The sequence below is a fragment of the Exserohilum turcica genome (genome assembly GCF_000359705.1).
Source record: "Exserohilum turcica Et28A unplaced genomic scaffold SETTUscaffold_10, whole genome shotgun sequence".
NCBI lineage: Eukaryota > Fungi > Ascomycota > Dothideomycetes > Pleosporales > Pleosporaceae > Exserohilum > Exserohilum turcicum.
In genome coordinates, this window is record NW_007359915.1 from 1,381,009 (window position 1) to 1,399,557 (window position 18,549).

At 51.6% G+C, this 18,549-nt stretch overlaps 7 protein-coding genes across 7 annotated transcripts in view; 2 read left to right on the forward strand and 5 right to left on the reverse strand.

The window, feature by feature from the left end:
• Positions 1 to 164: 164 nt before the first annotated feature.
• On the reverse strand, positions 165 to 4,709 carry SETTUDRAFT_36496 (uncharacterized protein; the record flags this gene model as incomplete). Its single annotated transcript, XM_008023119.1, has 5 exons — positions 165 to 622; positions 673 to 1,617; positions 1,669 to 2,672; positions 2,721 to 4,377; positions 4,412 to 4,709. 5 exons carry the CDS (start codon positions 4,707 to 4,709, stop codon positions 165 to 167), a joined length of 4,362 nt encoding a protein of 1,453 aa, XP_008021310.1.
• A 423-nt stretch (positions 4,710 to 5,132) lies between these two features.
• Positions 5,133 to 5,952, reverse strand: SETTUDRAFT_166856 (uncharacterized protein). Its single transcript, XM_008023486.1, has 3 exons — positions 5,901 to 5,952; positions 5,492 to 5,849; positions 5,133 to 5,430 (listed from the first exon to the last, which is right to left on the reverse strand). Exons 1-3 carry the CDS (start codon positions 5,922 to 5,924, stop codon positions 5,360 to 5,362), a joined length of 453 nt encoding a protein of 150 aa, XP_008021677.1. The 5' UTR covers positions 5,925 to 5,952; the 3' UTR covers positions 5,133 to 5,359.
• A 405-nt stretch (positions 5,953 to 6,357) lies between these two features.
• Positions 6,358 to 7,165, reverse strand: SETTUDRAFT_166858 (uncharacterized protein). The gene is made up of 3 exons (XM_008023487.1): positions 6,964 to 7,165; positions 6,674 to 6,786; positions 6,358 to 6,623 (listed from the first exon to the last, which is right to left on the reverse strand). The coding sequence occupies exons 1-3, from the start codon at positions 7,013 to 7,015 to the stop codon at positions 6,600 to 6,602; spliced, it is 189 nt and encodes a 62-aa protein (XP_008021678.1). The 5' UTR covers positions 7,016 to 7,165; the 3' UTR covers positions 6,358 to 6,599.
• A 623-nt stretch (positions 7,166 to 7,788) lies between these two features.
• On the forward strand, positions 7,789 to 8,908 carry SETTUDRAFT_166860 (uncharacterized protein). Its single transcript, XM_008023488.1, has 2 exons — positions 7,789 to 8,604; positions 8,681 to 8,908. The coding sequence occupies exon 1, from the start codon at positions 7,838 to 7,840 to the stop codon at positions 8,600 to 8,602; it is 765 nt and encodes a 254-aa protein (XP_008021679.1). The 5' UTR covers positions 7,789 to 7,837; the 3' UTR covers positions 8,603 to 8,604; positions 8,681 to 8,908.
• A 3,523-nt stretch (positions 8,909 to 12,431) lies between these two features.
• SETTUDRAFT_166862 (uncharacterized protein) lies at positions 12,432 to 12,939 on the forward strand. Its single transcript, XM_008023489.1, has one exon. The coding sequence runs from the start codon at positions 12,578 to 12,580 to the stop codon at positions 12,749 to 12,751; it is 174 nt and encodes a 57-aa protein (XP_008021680.1). The 5' UTR covers positions 12,432 to 12,577; the 3' UTR covers positions 12,752 to 12,939.
• A 404-nt stretch (positions 12,940 to 13,343) lies between these two features.
• On the reverse strand, positions 13,344 to 13,995 carry SETTUDRAFT_166863 (uncharacterized protein). Its single transcript, XM_008023490.1, has one exon. It carries the CDS (start codon positions 13,647 to 13,649, stop codon positions 13,482 to 13,484), a length of 168 nt encoding a protein of 55 aa, XP_008021681.1. The 5' UTR covers positions 13,650 to 13,995; the 3' UTR covers positions 13,344 to 13,481.
• A 3,049-nt stretch (positions 13,996 to 17,044) lies between these two features.
• The window catches only part of SETTUDRAFT_125422 (uncharacterized protein), a 2,639-nt gene continuing 1,134 nt past the window's right edge, over positions 17,045 to 18,549 (reverse strand). The window contains exons 2-3 of the mRNA XM_008023491.1: positions 18,253 to 18,373; positions 17,045 to 18,114 (exon numbers count right to left, since the gene is read on the reverse strand). Coding sequence (XP_008021682.1) covers positions 17,339 to 18,114; positions 18,253 to 18,373 — 897 coding nt within the window. The 3' untranslated portion in view covers positions 17,045 to 17,338. The remainder of the gene's footprint in view (positions 18,115 to 18,252; positions 18,374 to 18,549) is intronic.

Sequence of the window (18,549 nt, forward strand, 5' to 3'; positions counted from 1 at the left end):
GAGTTTCCCAATAGTGTTCATTTCGCTATCTAAAGTACCTTGTTCGTACAATCAGAGGTACCAGCTAACATAACAGCTGCTTCATGTACTTGAAAGTTGGGCTTTTCACTCCAATCACAGCATCTTCTTTGCAGGTGTACCCAAGTTCACTTTCAACTCCGTGATCATATACCAGCCACCTCTCGCTCCTCAGCTTCCTTTTCGAGCCGTGCAATGGTACGTGCAAGATGGGATGCGGTGTCTTTCTTGACAGCACGACGGATGGTATCAATGTGGCTGAGTTGTGGGCCGAAAGGGTCACCACCTTGCAAGTCCTCTTCATGGCCTCCGGAAACAATATTAGAGGGTTTTGCACCCATCTCAGATTGGTTGGAGTTGCCAGGTTCCACAGTAGAAGCTTTCTTCTTCCTGTTCTTTCTCTTTTTCTTCTTTTTGGGAGTCTCAATAGGTGCAGTGTCGGAATTGGTGGCAGTCGTTCCAGTGTACGTGCCTTGGGTAGTATCTGCAGTACCAGTGGCATCATTGGGAACAGAGGAATTATTAGTTGGTGCGCTAGGGGCTTCTGCGGCCAGTGTTGAAACAGACGAAGTCCGCGAGAGATATTGGCCGGGGATTTTACTCACTTCAAAAGTTAGTCATAGTTTCGCTAATTTGAAGAGCTGCTGGACTTACTATGCTGTGGAGAGCTTGGATAGCTTGCAGTTGGTGTTGCTCCAGTGGGTAGAGATTGGGCTGACACGATGACCCAGACTGCTTCGCAGTCTGGCTTCTGAGTTGTTGTGGTAGGAGAATCGTCGCGAGGATTATCTACTTCCCGATCAGGGTGGGTTTTGAGGAAGACAACCTCCTGTGCAACAGTGGAAGTAGGTCCCGACAGGGGAGAACGGGAGTTCTTTTTGACTCCGGAGGCCTCCTCAGCTTTTACTTTGTCCCCGGCTTGAGTTACCGAGGAAACATCCTCGGGAGTGTCTCGTGCAGGTCTGTTCATCTCTTCAGCACGGGTTTCCTTCTTCTGGTTCTCCGTGCTAGGGTCGGCAGGCTGAGCCTTGGGCTTGGTTTTGGACTTCTTCATCTCATGAATACGTTCCTCTGTGTTCGTCATGGATACCTCCTGATCGGAAGATGCATCTACAGCCATGCTTGAAGGGCCCGGGCTGACAGAGGCCTCATCTTTTGCCTGGAAGTCCACGTCTTTCTTCGCTTTCTTTGAGCATGCAACCTTGCTGGCCTTGTCGGCTTTGGCCTTGGCGATTCTGTCAGCTTCTTCTTTCTTCTGTTGCTTTCTCTTGATTTCTCTCTCCTTCTTTGCCTGGGCCTTGTTCTTCGTCGCGAACGGGTGCAGAGATTGCATGTGCTGGGCTCCACCCTTCTTGGTCATATCGATGGGAGCCGACATCATTGCATCCTTTGTCGCAGAACTGGCCTCTTCGTGTGCTGCAACTGAAGCTACTGGGCTATCCTGTTGATAGTTATCTTCGGGTTTGGCGTCTTCCGGCTTAGCCTCCGCGTCTGAAGATGCAGGCGCTGGTTCTTCGGGCTGTGTGTACAATGCTCGATCAGTGTCCAAGTCGAGCTCTTCAGCTACGATCGAGACTACGACCGGAGATTCTGGGCTCTCTTGTATATGTCAGCAATCGCTAATCATTTGGGACGTTGGGATGGTCGTACCTTGGTTTGCAGATACGCCTTCGTCCCGAACTTCTGCTTCTGTCTCCACTTGTATTGCCTCAGGCTGCACTTCTGGAGCGGAGTGAAAACTGTTGTCATTCTTCCCTTCATCATCAGAGGTCTGCTCTCCAGCCGTCAATGGTGGTGCATCCTCCACGAATAGTTGAGGGAGATTGTCATCATCCTCTTTGTCTGCTTGAGTAGCTGATGTAGTACTAGGAATATCCTGTGCAACTGGTGACGGCGTTTTCTCAAGACAAACCTCCGGGTCAAAATGGTCAGTTTGAGGGAGAGTCACAATAAGTAGCTCTCCTTTGTCTTTCGGATCATCTGATTGGGTAGGCTGTTCGCCCGGCTGCGCATCCAACTCTTGCCCATCATCTGGGGCATGACCAACATCTAGCATAGTATTCGTCGCTAATACAACCTGGACTTCAGTTGAAGATGTGTCGTCGACATTTGCATCAGCTGCTCCATTGTCCTGATGCTCTCTTATGGAAGTTGTTGGGAAGACATCGATTGTCAGCTTGCCATCAGCGTTTGCTTTGTCACTTACAGAGCCCTCTTTCCCAGCCGGCGAATCACGCTTGTTTTTGCCTTTGCCTTTCTTGGCTGGTGACTTTTGAGGGCGCTTTGACTTCTCATGTTCAGGACTTCCAGCCTCTAACTGACGCATGGTTTCTGATTGCGCAGGAGGCTTCTTCGGCAGGCCGCTTCTAGCATCCTGAGGAGAATATAGAACCATTCCACCTGTGGTATCCTTTGTGTCATTGAAATCGCGAGCATCTTTCTTCTCATCAAAGGATATGTTTGTAACGACACGAGTATGGCTGTTAGTCGCCTGACCAGCGCGTGAGTGGTCAAAGAATGCTGTTACAGGCAACTCTTTCTGATAGAACCTCCTTGGTACTGAAATCGCGGGCCTAACTTCACCGTTTCTCAGCCGAGGATTTAGGTGGATGATTGTCAGAGCAGTTTTCGTATCTGAGTGTGATGCAAATCTGCTGTTGTTAGTTGATTCGTGATGAAAAACAGTTGAGTGATAGGCTTACGTAGCGAAAGCATGGAAAGGCCCTTTTGTCGCATTGCTCCTCAGGGAAATTGAGACAGAAGTTATCTTGACCATCTGTTCGAACATCTGCAAAAGCTCACTTTCCAGAACATCATGCGGCAGGTCTCCAATCCAAAGCTCGTTGACTGTAGCGTTCTTGGGCCCAATCCATGTATGACCACAGCCGAAGACGGTGTCGCCAGTGATATTTGGATCATCCTCTGACACACGACGTCTAGCGCTGAACTCTGTGTAGTGAGAGGTCGACGAAGACATTGGATTGTAACTGTTGTATGCTGGACGACCACCCGAGCTAGACATCTTGCGACCTCGGTTCTGTGGAGCCACGAAACCGCCCGGTCCCCCCTTCCTTGTCGCATCGTTGTACCCTTGCACGCTGCTAAACTTGCGATTGGTGCCACTATACGGGTCAAAGAGTTGGTTGGTGTTTGCATAGTTGAGACGGCGAGACATTGGTGCGCGAGATTCTACTACCTGTGCGCTCATTTGGCCTTGGAAGTGCATGTTTGTCATGTCGCCCATCAACATTGCGTGCGGCCCTCGTGGTTGATTGATGTAAGGTGGCGGCATCTGCAATGTCCGAGTAGCATCTGGCTGATAACCCATGTGTGCTCGCGATGCTATTACGGGATCCACAGACTGAATGGGATATCCTGGCTGAGGCATCATCGGTGGTCCTAGAACATAGGAGCCCATTGCTGAGCCGGGCATCATTTGCGGAGCCATCTGTGGGCCCATAGGCATATGGGTTGGAACGTATTGAGGTTGCATGCCGGTCACTGGAACGGGCTTTTGTCGCGAAAACGACCCAGAGACCATGCGGCTTTCGTTCTCAACCCTTCCTTTTGTTTGGCCATATGATCCAGATCCAAGGTTGCGATTACCTCTATGCAGATTGGAGGCATGCAGGCGGGTGTTAGGAGACGCCGTAGGTGGCCCCACCGTTGACTCTATACCACTGGTCCTTGGGTGAACTTGATCACCTGGTTGCTGCGATACACGCGGTACAATGTGCTGTGTGTGAGGCTGTGATTTTGTTTGATTCGGCGGGGTAAAGGCTGCGATGGTCGAGCGAGCTAGATCACCCGAGGCAGAGGGTACTATCGATGCGGTTAGATATCCCGATCTTCTTCGCCTGTGTTTACGGTTCTTCTTACCGGCTTTCTTGACATCAGATGCAGGAGCCCTGGCGAGAGATTCCGCTGCCTCGTTTGTGTCTTGCTCTGTGACAACAGAAAGCTGCCGAGTCTTTCTGACTTCCAATGCCGCGTTGTTTTTCTGATTGAAGTCGTTCCAATTGGAGATCAAAATGAAAGCGACATGCCAGAGGAACACGCGAGGAAAGGAAGCTGTCTCGCCAAACGTAAATATCTGATCGATGGCTGTGAGCGGATCGTTGAGATCGTAGACATTCCCGATATTGATGCCTGTAAAGTCGAATCGCTCTGGGTGTATGCGCGCCCAATCCTTGGCAAATTTGTCTGCGGCATACCAAGTGTCGCGCATGATGAATTTGAGCATCTGCTCGCAGAATCTCCTGCCTTCTACGTGAAGATCCACGATGTCCCAAAGATCCTCCACGATCCAGCCTTGGTTAGGCAGTATACACAGGCACTGGTCTTTGAAATAATCAGCACCTATTATGTGTAATTTTCAAGGTGATGGACTCACTCTTGTACTTTGTCTGCCAGTACCTTGCTGCTTGCACTACAGTCGCGGGGTCGCTGATACTGCGTACGACGGGAGGCGCAAGGACTGGGCCTAGCGAACGGGGGGCTTGGGTACCAAGCTTGGTGGAGAAGAAGGCCTGCCGGGCACCTGGCGCGAACCTGGGGTCTCTAATCGCATGTTGAGGATCAAAGATGGGTTCAACCATGTTGACAGAAACTGTAGTCTGCTGGTCGGCATTCACAGTAACCGGCTCTTCAACAGTGGGTACTGTCGCTGGTTGAGAGGTAGCCTCTGCCATGACTAAACGATGTCGCAGATGCTATAGTAGAAAGCGTTTGCGTGGACGTGTTGCTGTGCGCTAGACAGCTGGACGGGGCTGGGTAAGAAAGAGAAGGGCATGCAGCGTGGAATTTCTGTAGGGGAAAGAGCAGTTGCAGTTGAGAGATGCGAGAGCGCAACAGAAAGCGGCGATCTCAGGTTTAGCAAAACTGAGTGCAAAGGTAGCGAGAATATTGGGGAAGCAGCGAGACTAGCAGAACAAATAAACGCTCGCTGCCGCTTCAGGTGGAAGGAGCAACCAGTCTTGGCGCCACAAGAAAGATGAGGTGAATGTGAGAGCAAAGCGCGCTTCATGCAGACGCTGACAAGAAATGGACGTAACATATAGGAAGCGATCACCGTACATATGAGAGTGAGGGGGCATTGGGACTGGGACACAATGAAAGCTACTCACTCACTCCTTGCAAGATTTCAAGAAAGGCTATTGAGAGGCATGTCTTCATATACATATGTATGAATCGGTTTTCAACTGTAAATGCAGACATGCCGCACCAGCTGCTGAGCAGTGCAGTCATGAGGTTGCAACAGTTCCTTCCAGATGTTGCTCCCCTGCTGCTCAGGCAAAGATACAACTTAATCCCATGTTCTCGGTTCAGTCTGGTCTCCTCTCTAGGCCTTGTCTGTTTCCTTTGGCACTGAGCGCACCAACTTCAGAATCTCGCTCTCGTTGTCACCCATGACTACCAATTGTTAGCATGACAATTACCTCCCATACTCCGAGCGAAGACGGGACAAACTCACCAACTTTCCCTTGATTCCAATCCACAACTAGCGGCCTTTGGAATGTCGCGCCATCGGCCTTCAGCCTTCGCATAGCATCATTCTCGTTTTGCGCTCCGCTAATCACTTTGCTTGCTGCACTTGGTCCGCCTAGATAGTCCAAGATGTTCTTGAGCTGGTCGGTGGTAGGTGGGGCTTCCGTTACATCGAGCTCGAATTCTGTGCGCTCAGCCTTATTTTGGGCTTGGTGAGAGGAGGCCTGGTCTTCCGTTGCATGTGCGACAGACTGCGCATTGGCTTGCTTGAGTAGGGTGAGGACGCGCGTGGATGCCTGGTTCGAGGGCGCGTGAAAGAGGGTCACGACATTCTTTGCGCCGTGCTAGAAAAACGGTCAGCAGGCAACAATTGATGATACTTGGAATGAAATTACCTCTCCGAATAGTCGCTTGAACATGCTTGCTGTGATTAGCTGTGCTGTTGAATTGGTGGTTGAATTGGTAGGTTGACAAGTGGAGTAGACAAGGTGCTCCGACAGCTTGAGGTGAGGTTCGGGTGTGACGTAGATCGGCCCGCTTGGGCCTGCCCCATATGCTGGAGCTCCGGCGGGAGATGTTATCGACAAGAGATCTTCGGTACAGCCGCCGCGACGCTCACTTTCTTTATCAGGGTCGCTGCAGCTGTCAATTTCATGCAGCGGGTATTTTAGGGGATGCATTCGGTCCATGCGTTATGGCTCTCAGACACCAGAGCAGAGTTTGGCGACCTGATATTCCGTGGCAACAGCCGGATAGAAGCTACCTAAAATATATTCAGAAAACCGCAAACGTATTCCAAGGTTGTCACAAAATGCATAAAAGTACACGTCACTGGCAACACTTCAACATGGGATCACAAGCAGCTAGATTTTGTGATGCAGCCGTACAAAAAGCCGAATATACATTTACGCCATGACATGCCCCCATCATCCCAAAGTGTGGGATCATGCTGCTATAAGGAACGCGCCGTGGCGACGTCCGTGATTCCCACTCCCTCTGATCCAGAGTCATAGCCGTGCTGAGGAAACCGAATTCATGACCATATTCTCTAGCTCATCGTGCTCGTTTCGTGCGCCCATCCTCTCGTGCTTGGCTTATGAGGTGGGGTTAGGGTTCATCTGGTATCCGTCAGTGCCTGCTCCTCGGGAAAATTTCCAATTCTACGGACCTTGCGCTTGCCACCGGTCATGGTGACGTTGACGAAACGGCGGGTGTATGTGAGCCTCTTCTTCGCGCGGCCCTTGGGGGTCTTCTTCTTCTCTTGGGGCTCAACCTGGGGGTGTGTTAGATTGGCTCCTGTGCTCCTAATCGTCCGGTCTGATCCCGTCGTAATTGCAATGTCCAAGTGCGACGTGTTACGTTCGGTCGGGACGGCGTGTCGAGATGGGCATGCTTACCTTGGGGGCTGGATGCTGTTAGCCGACGGTCATCTTCTCCTTGGTACGAGTCAAGACTTACTCTGAGACTTGACCTTTCCGGCACGAGCGAGGGATCCGTGAACCTTTCCCATGTTTGCGGTTGTTGAGTAGTCGAAGTTGTCTGTGTGGTGGCGAACTCCTGTTAGCAGGCTTTCTCCCTATTTCCAGACGTCGAGTGCGAGGGGGTGAAGGCTTGGTATCGCAAGGCTTCGAGACGGATGCAGCTGTGCTCGTTGGGGTTGACTGGATACGTACAGTTTGCGGGTGCGGTCGCTGGGTGTTCGATGACTGGACCGCGACGATGAGGTTCAAAATGCCTGTGTACGAGCGGCGCAGCGGATTAGCCGAGATCACGTGCGTCACTAGCGTCTAGCTGAACTCTCGACGCGGAAGTGCAGCGATTTACAGGTCTAGATACTGGTGTATGAATGATGCAGAGATAATTTAGCTACGGGGTGATGCTTGTACTGTATCAAGTCCAAGAAAACATACTTGTGGTGCTTGGAGCTGCGTATGGAGATGTACAACGACTTTCCCTTTTCTTCTCCAAAGATGATCAGATAAAATAATGCGGATAAGCCACGACAAAGTGGAACTGAATGCACATAATACGAACAGCTTCTGTCAGACTCCCTCCAACTACACCTGCACTGCATAAGATGCTGTGTGTGGGCTGCTTCGGGAATTCAAAGCTTGGGTTCCACACAGTTTCTTGATAACCTTGACAGGTACTACTGTTACCCGAACCGGAAACCCCCGCCGCGGTCGATCGCATGATGCGTCGCCGCTTCGCTTGGACGCGTCGCAGCTTGCCGTCAACCACTACTTGATTCCCAGCCTCCTGCTTCCATCTAGCACTTGCTTTATAAAGTCTAAATCATATTTCCAGCTACTCAGTTCCGCTCAATCTCAAAATGTATCTTTCGAATGCTCTTCTAGGCCTTATCAGCCTGGCCACAGCTACCCACGTCCCAGCACCACAGCACCTCTTCGCGAACCCATCTTCAGCTGATGGATCTGTCTACAAGATCCCAACCGTACATGAATCGGCTGTGCAAGCCCGGCGCATCATGCGCCTCGAAAACATTGGCACGCTTTCGACCGTCTTCCCCAGCCCGCCGCACAGCACCGAACAACGGCCGTCGGATGTCGGAGGCACGCCCATAGGTCTCATGGATTACTTCGGCGACTGCGAGCCGGACACGGGCAACCCGACCATCCTAGCCATCACCATCGCCACATCCTTTAAGAACGTAAATGCCGGGTCCAACATTACGCTGAGCATGCGCTGGCACCCTCAAGACAACAAATGGCGCAGTCCTGCGTCGCTTCCTCGCTTCTCGCTCATTGGCCACCTCGAAGACATTGATATGGACGCTATAGAGAAACTGGGCGTGACAGCCTGCTTTGTCAAGAAGCATCCGGACGCAGCATGGTGGTTGCCAGGCAACAGGATTCACGAGAGCAAGTGGGTGAGGCTAGTTGTTGACGAGATTTACTGGATCGGAGGCTTCGGAGACCGCGCATACATCGGTTGGATTCCGAAGGACGAGTGGTTCAGCGTCACCCAGGAAGAGATTGACAGCATTCAATTGCCTGGTGAGAAGAGCAGTGCATGGGGGACATTGGGCACCTGGTTTGGACTTGGTCAGCAAGAGCAGGGTATCTTTGAACTATAAGTGTGAGTATGGAGAATCACTCTAATGGGAATATGAAGTTGACGCAGGGGGTGGCTGATATTTTTTGCATCATGTCAGTCCAAGATGTAGTACTATCTGCACTTGATGTCCATCTGCACTCTTGTTGCAAGGTTTTGTATCTGTTCTGCAATCTCACTTTCACGTTGTTTGTTCCAAGCTGCAACTACACCCGTCTTATCACACGATCGCTAATCTGTTAAAGGTATGAATAGTTATACTTTAGTCTCTAGTGCTTCTAATTTCGGCATCCAAAAACACTCTTTATATATCATCCTTGCCTATGAAAAACGAATACAGTCTATCTCACTATCTCATCACCACATATCCCTCTTTTTCCTCTCCCAACCGGACACTAACTTGCCCTATCGCACTCTCATCTCCCTTGATCAATCTCAGTTCGTCCTCATACACACAAACACATGGACAGTATCTTTCTGTCTTTACCCTTGGGCAAACACCTCATGCCTACAACCATTGTCGAACCGCTGCATACTAGAGTGTAATATCGCCGAACCATTCGCCCTATTCAGCCTGTACCAAAGTAATATAGAACAAATATTATCCTTGCTTCATAAGGAGGCATTTTTATCTAGAGTTTAGAAGCAACAAGATGTCTAGGACAAGGAACTCCAAGCTTTTCGTTTAGAATATTTCAAGGATGAGAAGGGGAGGTGTGAGGTGTAAGGTCTCTGCAATGGCATTTCCCGCGCAGACGAGGATATGAGGAAAACCGGTTGCATGCTTGAGGTAGGACTTATATGTCCCGCTTTATCAAGTAGGTTAATGGACATATTGATCTAATACGTACATAGCACGCTTTCCTTTCAACATCATCCTGCATCTATCTATGCATCAACATACATATCTACCCACCACCCCTTCTCTTTCTCTTAATCTCCAGCCTTTATTTGTTCCTCATCTACTACATCCCAATCACCTCGCTTTCATCTCCCAAACCCAAAAAGAAGAAATACTGCGGTTTGTGCGAAGCAGTCACTCTACTACTGAGAAGACTAGATAAAAGATAAAAGAGTGACATATCCTATATTTCAAGACATCCCTCTTAATCATACACAGAAACACAAACAAGAGCAGAACTATACGTGTATACCTGTGCACGAAGGTAAACGGAGCCTAGCAACCCCTATATAACCCAAAAGCCATCATCACAGTATACGCATATACACATATTTACTCTGTGCTTCAAACTACTAAAGACCTTGACCCCCCCTAAGAAGATCTAGATAAGACCATGAATAAAATCATGACCAAAATGAAGATGGACATGGCTAGGTAGACCAGGAGACACACATACACACACACAGAGAGAGAGAGAGAGAGAGAAGAGAAATACACATTCAGAATCACACTCTACATACATACCTAACCCCCCCATAACCTTATTTCTACACAAACCACCCACTCCTCCTCTCTCTCTCTTTTTTTCCTTTTCCTTTTTCCCTCCCACTATACCATGTACCCAACACGACCAATAAAATCTCCAGTACAATAACCCAAGTACCAAATATACATTGTCTTTTTCTTTTCTAGCCTATCCCCTAACCCCCGTCTCTTCTTCTACGCTTTCCCACTCTCCTCCTTCTACCTCTATCACATGATACCACATGCACTCCCCAACGCCGGCACAAGAATTCATCAGATGCAGAACCAGAAACTCAAAAGAGAGGGAAAGAGCAAAGCGAGACTAAAACCTTATGTCTATGTGTGTGTATATCCAGCCAAGTAGGACTTTGGTATTGTCAAATGTACATACATACATGGTAGTAGGTAGACAATGCACATGTGTACAAGCGAAGATAGATACAAGTAACCACACAGGCGGTTTGAATACAAAACAGTACTACATCGATGTATAATTGAACAAGCAAACCTAGCACATAAACATTCATGGAAAAAGAAAAGAAAAAGTGCCAAGTGACAAAAGTCGAGTTCCACGATTCTACATTTTCTCCGTCCCCCTTCTACCTTTGTATATTGCCTTGCCTTGTCTTGCCTTTCCCTTCTTCTCTCTCTCTCTCTCTCTCTTTTCTTTTACCTAAAGCACACTAGTGGACATGACACTACACAACTACACAACTACACATCGTAACCACGTCCCCAAGTACACCAAATACCTATATTCTCGCGCTCTATAACCGTCATTTTGACTCACGTAACACAAGCATGTTTCTTTGTTCATTCATTCATTCATTCATTCAGATAACGGCGCCAAGTTGCACAAAGAAAGAGACATCAATCTACCGCATTGAGACGTAGAATACTGAATTGTATGTATCTAATTTCCCTCCTTGTTCGCATTTACACACACACACACACACACACATGTATGCACGCATGCACGCATCTTGGTGCCCCAAAGTCCCACTCGTCCCACACGTCCAAGTGTTCACTTGTGTGTCTGTGTGTCTGTGTGTATGTGTGTGTGTGTGGTGCTATCTCATCTCGCTTTTCTTTCACTGTTTATCTTTTTTGGGGGGGGGGGGAAGGGGCCCTGAGCGATAAAAGCGTTGGCTTTGTCGTGTCATGTCATGTAACGTCATGCAGAGTGAACATGGACGATAACTTCAAGAAAGATGCGCCATTGTGGGACACTACGCATTGGAGTTTGGTTGGTCCATGCACACACGCACTTGGTGCATCACCTTGGTATCACATCATGCTTCGTATTCACTGAGTCGACCTTGACGTGCAGTAAGCAGGATAAAAAGAAGAAAAAAAAGAAAAAAAAGAGAGTCCGAGCATACGCCAAGACCAGGCCAAAAGAAAAAAAGGTTACTAGGTGAATAGGCAGAATGCATACACAGACATGATGCCAAGAGTAGCGAGGTGCGAGAAATAAAATCAAAAAAAAACAGTAGTAAGAGAGAAAGAGAGATAGCGAAGACGAAGGTGGGAAGGGGGGGGGGCGCGGGGGAGAACGGGCAAGTCTGACGACGATGGGAGGGATCCGCACGCTCCCGGCGAGGGTAAGGATGTACCAAAAACCCAGAGACATAGCAACCCAGGCCACGTTTACATAGCCCCCCCTCCAACCCATCTCGAAACCTGCTCTTTCGCGCCCAAATGTGGCTGTTACCCGCGAATTCCGGGCAGGCGGAGAATATTACCCCGAATCCCAGCAAAAAGGTAGCCCGCTCCCCTTCCCCCAAAAAACCGGGAGGATAATAAGTAAACTATTACCTTTACCTAATCTGACGGGCATATAGCGAAAGGAATACCGCAATTTCAACCGAACTACATGGCCATGTGTACATGGATAGGGTACCACAGTTGCGATAGCAGTACAGTAAGCGAATAGCAACAGGTAGGTACCTCGCATTCGCAAAAAACGGCCGGGAGGCGAGGCGAGGGAAGGGAAGGGGCTGAGAAAATCATCCGAGAGCTAGGTAGCTAGGGAAGCACCGTCCGCCGCGTTGTATCCGCAGATGGGCCGGCGGAAGGTGCGTCAAGATGAGCGCACTGTTGCCCAACCACCGACAGTGCGCACTCTGGGGCCGCATATGTGAAGCACTTGCAACTGGTGAGGCACCCGGTAGTTATGGAAGAGGGCATATTGTAACGTAGTATTAGTGGCTAGGGTAGTTGGGTGTAGGTGTTGATGACGCCGAACACACCGCTCACGTTGCGTTTTCCTCCTTTTGGACTCCCCACAGCCATGTTTCGTTGCTTGTCCGCTGGTTTTGCAAAGATCGTCTTGGTCCCTGTGTACACTCGGGAATTTGTCCCATGGTTTCTCTCTTTCTACGTCTTCTTCCTATTCGAGGCTGCAAGGGGCCCGTGCTGGGATGTAGTCTTCGGGTAAACTTCGCCATATCGAGCGACTAGTAGTTTGTTAGTAGATACACATGTACGTAGTAGAAAGCAAGTCGCAGCCTCATTGCCATCAAACTGGGCATGCTCCTTGCATGTTCAGACTGCACGGTTGGCCAAGGCATGATTTGTCTTGGGCAGTTCAGGCAAACCGTTGTACCTGGGTTTCAGCAGAAACAAGGTCGTACACAGTTCTCGAATGGCGGTGACGACTGTGACGGTTTGTTTGGCAAGGAAACTCCCAGTTTGTTGCCCAACCCCATGGCTCTGATCATGGCTCGCGCATGGGGAATGTAGCCGGTGTTTCCTGGTATCGACACGAGGCTGTTAGCTCTGGGGCCAGCGAGATGGGGCCCCCTTTTTTTTTCTTTAGTAGGGCGAAAGAGACTTGACAAGAGGCCGCAAGAACGAGATGAGGGAAATACGCCTGGGCTACCGTCATCTGATCCGGATAGCCATGGCGAGCAAGCATGATGCCAGCTTGAGGGTTGTAGTCGAGGTTCCACATTCAGACTTGATACAAAACAGTTGCGCGATATGCGCCATGTTAGTTCCCGTAAGATGGCCAAACTCAATCGTCGTCGCCTGTTACGCTTGCGCCTTGGGTCGGGGGGTCGGGGGGATGTTTGGTAGCGAGGGGCTTAGTTTGGTGAGGGCCATGTGCCCGGTAATGGTAAAGACTGGGCGTTTAGCAGCAGGCAAGAAAGCGTCGCCTCTTGGTGGTCTGGGACGGCAAGTGGCAGAAGCCAAAACACCCGGCATGGCGCAATGGCGCTTTGGGCGCATTTCCCGCGAGTCGGCCCTTGGGGGCACGTCTCCATGGACTGACTCAAAGTTGTTCCGGAGAGGCCAAGTGAGCAGTGTTAGTTTGGGAGGATGCGGATGAGCAGGGACCAGGGTGGGATGGCTCTGGGACAGCTAGGGTGATCCCATCCAGGCTCTGTAGCACGGTCTTATTATCCATCCCACATGAAGCCCTAGGCTCGGGGTATTTGCCCGCCTAGCGCTAGAAGGCGGTTCGTATGCATCATGGTGCGAACGGACAAAGGGTAGGCATGCGCGTTGGTGCGGCGGTAAGAGGGCGATCACAGCTGTCACGCCGGCGTCGGTGGGCGTGCTGACTCTTGGGGCATGCTGACTCTTGGGGCATGCTGACTCTTGGGGCATGCTGGTAGACGGTGGAGGCCTCCGACATGGACGTGTCGCGTCGAGTCTCAAGACGAAAGAGGAGCCTTGCGAATGACCGAGGTACATACGTATGTAGATGGTGCGCGCGACACATCGACACAATCGACACACCCACGCCCAGTGATAGTGGAGAGTGCGCCATTGCCCACTCACCGCTCCTGGTGGCAATAGTGGTAGGAACAAATGCGCGCGCTCTTTCTCCACAATACACCCGCGATCCAACGGGACCCATGCCGGCAGGTTGAGGCATTGTGATGCATGTCCGTCGATCGCGGTTCTCTGCCAAAGGCTGCGTTCCCTGGTTCGAGGTTGATTGCGCCGCCTTGTGTGTAAATGTGCCTGTGGCCGTCGACGTCGTCATGGGAGAGCGGTCGGTGGGTGATGGGAGGGGGGGGGGGTGGACACGCGGCTAACGGCTGTCTTGGGTAATCGTGGTAAAACATGGCAGGCTTAGTGCGGTAATAGTATAGAGGACAAGGTGTGGGGGGGCAGAAGGAGGGGCAACGGTCCCACGGCGGTATGTCTGGCCAAGTCCGAACAAAAATCCTTCTCGAAGGTCGGCTTGGCAGGGATCATGGCTGGAGGAGGCCATGTAGTATGTGTGTGTGTGTGTATACTAGGCTGGACAGCCAAGGTAGGTATATCGCGCGCACGCTGGCAGTTGGCGCCGACCAGAAAGGCGCGCTCCAATCTTAGGGCGCCTCTGGGCGATGGGGCCTTGGAATGTGGATTGCGCTGGCAGCGGCACTGGAAGGGGAATGGGTGCAGGTGCACGACAGGGCATGCACGGAAGCTAGGTGATCATGGCGCAGATGATGTTATTTCCAGCGCATCATCATCGTGGTTCCGCTAGGGGAGCGTCGCGGGCCCTATCCGAAGGCAGCGAGGCCTCGTGACGACAACATGGTACGATGTCTTTTTCTTCGCACATTGCCGTGTCGTGGAGGGATGGGGGTGGAGTGTAAGCGTGCAGGCTGTCGTCGTGGGGCCCATACGCCGCTGCACGGTGACCGCATGCATCGATGCCGCGCCCGCATGACGGGGTGGTTGCATTGAGCGCATTGCCCTGTCAGTCCGTCAGTCGGCCAGTCAGTGTCAGTAAAGTATGGATGGGTGGTGGATGGAAGCGTGGATGGGTGGATGAGTGAATGTGTGTCGAGCGGGCTGGGGGAGTCGAGAGGCGCGAATTGCAAGCGAGGGGGAAATTGGGCGAGGGGGCCCACGACAAGCAAAGCACCACGACGACGACGACGACGACGACGACTATACCGTATGTCCTCGTCGACGGCCAGCACACGGGTGAAACACTTCCACACGACTGGGAATGGGTCCAGAGCCCGAGCAGATGATGCGCAGATCTCTCTCCCACTCCCACTCCCCAAGTGCAAGCACGATCCAAGGGCTTGAACGGGCGCTCCGATCCACCCTGCCACCAACACAGCCGATTGGCACACGCGCCCCGAATCAAAGGGCCTTGTTGACGACGTGGCGCGCTTTTCCCTCATCTCTCTCTCTCTCTCTCTCTCTCTCTCTCCCCCCCAGCCGGCGGCTGACCTCGCTTAGACCAAATCACATACATGGCGCATACATGGTTGCATGTGCCATGCCCCAACCCGCTGAGTCGCGCCCCGTCTCGTCTCGCTGTGTGGTTTTTTTATTTTTCCTTAATTTATTTTATTTTACTTTCCAACTTTATCTATTCGTCCGTTTGGGCGGGCCGTACATGCAGAGAAAAACTCAATACTGATTTGTTTGCTTTTTTCCCCCACCTCCTCATGTACAGTGTGCTAGGTGCGGCTTCATGTCCGTTCCAAAAGGATTTCAACGCATCTCGCTTGTGCCAAACGGCTGGAGGACGGATGGGAACCTCAGCGCCAGGGTTCAAGCATCAGACCATCTCTTGTCTTGCTCTGCCTTTTTCTCTTTTTTTCTTTTTTCGCTTTTTGGTCCGCTGCCGAACCAGTCTAACACTAACCGATTGTGTGTTTCCGACGTCGTGGTTGTGCTTTGTCGTCGTCGGTTGGGCCATGTGTGGTGGTGGTGGAATCACGCTTCCGATGCCAATCCATATCTGCCAAACTCCCCCCAATTGCCAAGCACACAAACACGCGTGGTTTCAGACTGATTAGAACCACTACTAAACCCAGCATGTGCTTTTCCCTATTCAGACCGAGTGCCGCTGGGTTCGGAGAAAAAGAACAAAGTCATGATGGCCATGTTGTCGTTATGTCCATGTGTGTGTAGTGTATGTGTGAATCAGTCGAGAAGAGCCTCTTTTCTCCAGACGAGCAAGCCACATGCACGCCCCATCACATGTGCCTTGTCGCAATAATCGACACGCACTACTGTACACAGAAGCGAGCAGCCGACCATCTGGCTTCCCGTCCATGTATGCAGAGTACCGACTTCGGCCCTGTGCAGACACCCACATGCGGGAGCACTGCCTTGTATGACGACGACAATGGGAGCCAGAGTCTCATGTCACTGCCCCGACGCCCACCACAAGTTGCTTTACCAAATCGCCCAATTACCACCGTGTTATTAGCCATGTTCCGAAAAGCGTGAGTGGAGGATGCACATGTCCTGCTGGCTTGGCTGGCTGCTACAAAACAAAAGCCGCGTGGTGATAGTATAGTAATAACATTGCTGCATTATGCGGCTGACACCAGCATGAAGGACTGCGAATCCTTCCAGCCGACCAACCGACCGACCCCGGTAACTTTTATTTCATTGTACTATATAGTAGAGAAAGCGGCAAAGGCCAGACCATGGCACGACAGGTGTCAGAGTGGATTGAATCAATACTATTTCACGAGTCAAAAGAAGAGATGGCTTTGCCAATGCGTGATTGATTGGGGGGGTGTAGAATCCATGGGACCGGGGGAATCATGTTTTACATTGCAGTTGGGCCGCGCTCCAAACGTAGTGGAAACTTAACACGTCAGGACCCGTCATGGAGGCTGACAACAAGGCTGTAACGGAAAGCCATGTTTGTAGCGAGCGCAGGTAGATTGCGCATGGGGGAGCCATGGCATTGGGGGGTGTGGGAGCGGAGCGGGCGGCTGCAAAGGAGGATTGGCCCGGATGGGGTAGAAACAGTTGTGGCGGTGGGCAGCGTCATTTTTCTTTGCCATGGTAGGATGACGAGGAAAGGGCACACACACACACACACAAGGATTATTCTGACACTGGACCCCCCCCCCCACTCGGTCGATCTGTGTGTTCCACACTATCGGCCTGTTCCTAGGCTATAGAGGTAGTAAATAACGCTCTTTGAGGTGCACATGGAGGGCCGATAGACGAATTGTCGGGTAAAGGCCGTGTTCCTGAATCGGGCGGAGGGCCAGACACATGCACCCCTTCTCTCTCTCTCTCTCTCTCTCTCCATATCCATCTCCCTTCTTTTGACCGAAAAAGAAAAAAAAACAGGAAATAAGCGTACAACATCGCGACTGATGGCGAAGTAGGATATCGTTAAACAAACACAAAAAAACTTAAACTCCATTCAAATGCATAACGTGGTTTGGGAAAAACCCCCAGGGCGCCGATGCAGAAGTCGTGCAAATGGTATCGTTGGCGAGATATGACAGAACAAAGCTTGTCATGAGCAGAGACTCCGAGTATGTCCAGGCTTGTCAAGGCCGATTGCGTAAGACGATTAGGTGCGGCTTTTTTTTTCTTTGTTTACTTTGCACATCATGCCGTAAGAGTAGTGCTTGAGGCTGCGTGGCATCCTCTCTCATGTCGTTTCATGTTGCTGCGTACGCTAAAGGCCTTGCCGCATCCAGGCTGTGGGCACTTGTATGGCTTCTCACCCGTATGGCTGTGGCTGTGGATGCGCAGGCTGCTTGGGCGCGAAAAGGCCTTGTTGCAAGTCGAGCAGATGTAGCGGTCCTGTGGTTGGGGGAATTGCGACTGGCTCGACGTGCTGATGTAGTGGTGGTGTTGCCACGGGTTGGAGCCGTTGGCGGCCGGGCTGGGAACCGGTACTGGCAGCGGCATCGAGTGTGGCTGGAAGTTGGACGGCAGCGGACGCTGGGTGTACAGCTGAGAGCTGTTGTAAGAGTGCTGCTCAGGAGAGTAGAACGAGGCCGACGAGGCGGCGCCGGGTGACGACTGGTAGGGAGACTGGCCGTAGACCGAGGTGCTGTAGGGCGACATGGAGTGCGACTGCTGCATCGACTCGCGCTTCATCGAGGGCACGGAAAACGACTGTCGCTGCTGATGCGGCTCCATGTTGTTGAGGGCACCACCGACAAAGTAGGGCGTCGAGGCAGCAGAGTGGTTCGAGGCGGCCGAGGGCGACTGGTTGCCGTCGTGGGCTACATCTGGGTGCATTGGCGGAGTTGGGGGCAGAGTCATTCTCGAAGTGGCGGGCGCCGAGGCTGGCGTGTATGCGGTGAATTGCTCGGGGCGAGTGGCCTGGGGCTGTGACTGCTGCTGTTGTTGTTGGGGCTGTGGTTGGGTTGCGCCTGCCTCTGCCTGTTGCTGCTGTGCCTGCCTCAGCTGTGGCGATGACGACTGGCGATGCTGTGATTGAGGGCTTTGGGAGGCTGCAAAGGCGGTTAGCAAAAAGGGTCAGGGGAGGAGGCGCCTTGGAGAGAGCTTACCCGAGTCAGATGACGCCGTCTTGTCGTTGCCAGCAAACTCGAGGAGACTCGAGATGGATGGCAGCGAGGGCTTCTTCTCCTCGGCGGGCGGCGAGGGCGGCGACTGGGGCCGCTGCTGCTGCTGTTTTTGAGGCTGGTGCTGGTGTTGTACTTGGTGTTGCTGGTGTTGTTGCTGTTGCTGTTGCTGTTGCTGTTGCTGTTGCTGTTGCTGTTGCTGTTGCTGTTGCTGTTGCTGTTGCTGTTGCTGTTGCTGTTGCTGTTGCTGTTGCTGTTGCTGTTGCTGTTGCTGTTGCTGGC

Excerpts from the sequence above, each read along its gene's own strand:
- SETTUDRAFT_166856 (XM_008023486.1), bottom strand. The coding sequence starts at position 5,924 with ATGTTCAAGCGACTATTCGGAGAG. Across the intron at positions 5,850-5,900 it reads TCAAGCGACTATTCGGAGAG|CACGGCGCAAAGAATGTCGT; the intron begins GTAATTTCATTC and ends CCGTTTTTCTAG. Across the intron at positions 5,431-5,491 it reads TTGGAATCAAGGGAAAGTTG|TCATGGGTGACAACGAGAGC; the intron begins GTGAGTTTGTCC and ends AACAATTGGTAG.
- SETTUDRAFT_166858 (XM_008023487.1), bottom strand. The coding sequence starts at position 7,015 with ATGGGAAAGGTTCACGGATCCCTCGCTCGTGCCGGAAAGGTCAAGTCT. Across the intron at positions 6,787-6,963 it reads CGGAAAGGTCAAGTCTCAGA|ACCCCCAGGTTGAGCCCCAA; the intron begins GTAAGTCTTGAC and ends CCAATCTAACAC. Across the intron at positions 6,624-6,673 it reads TGACCGGTGGCAAGCGCAAG|ATGAACCCTAACCCCACCTC; the intron begins GTCCGTAGAATT and ends GACGGATACCAG.
- SETTUDRAFT_166860 (XM_008023488.1), top strand. The coding sequence starts at position 7,838 with ATGTATCTTTCGAATGCTCTTCTAGGCCTTATCAGCCTGGCCACAGCT.
- SETTUDRAFT_166862 (XM_008023489.1), top strand. The coding sequence starts at position 12,578 with ATGATTTGTCTTGGGCAGTTCAGGCAAACCGTTGTACCTGGGTTTCAG.
- SETTUDRAFT_166863 (XM_008023490.1), bottom strand. The coding sequence starts at position 13,649 with ATGTCGGAGGCCTCCACCGTCTACCAGCATGCCCCAAGAGTCAGCATG.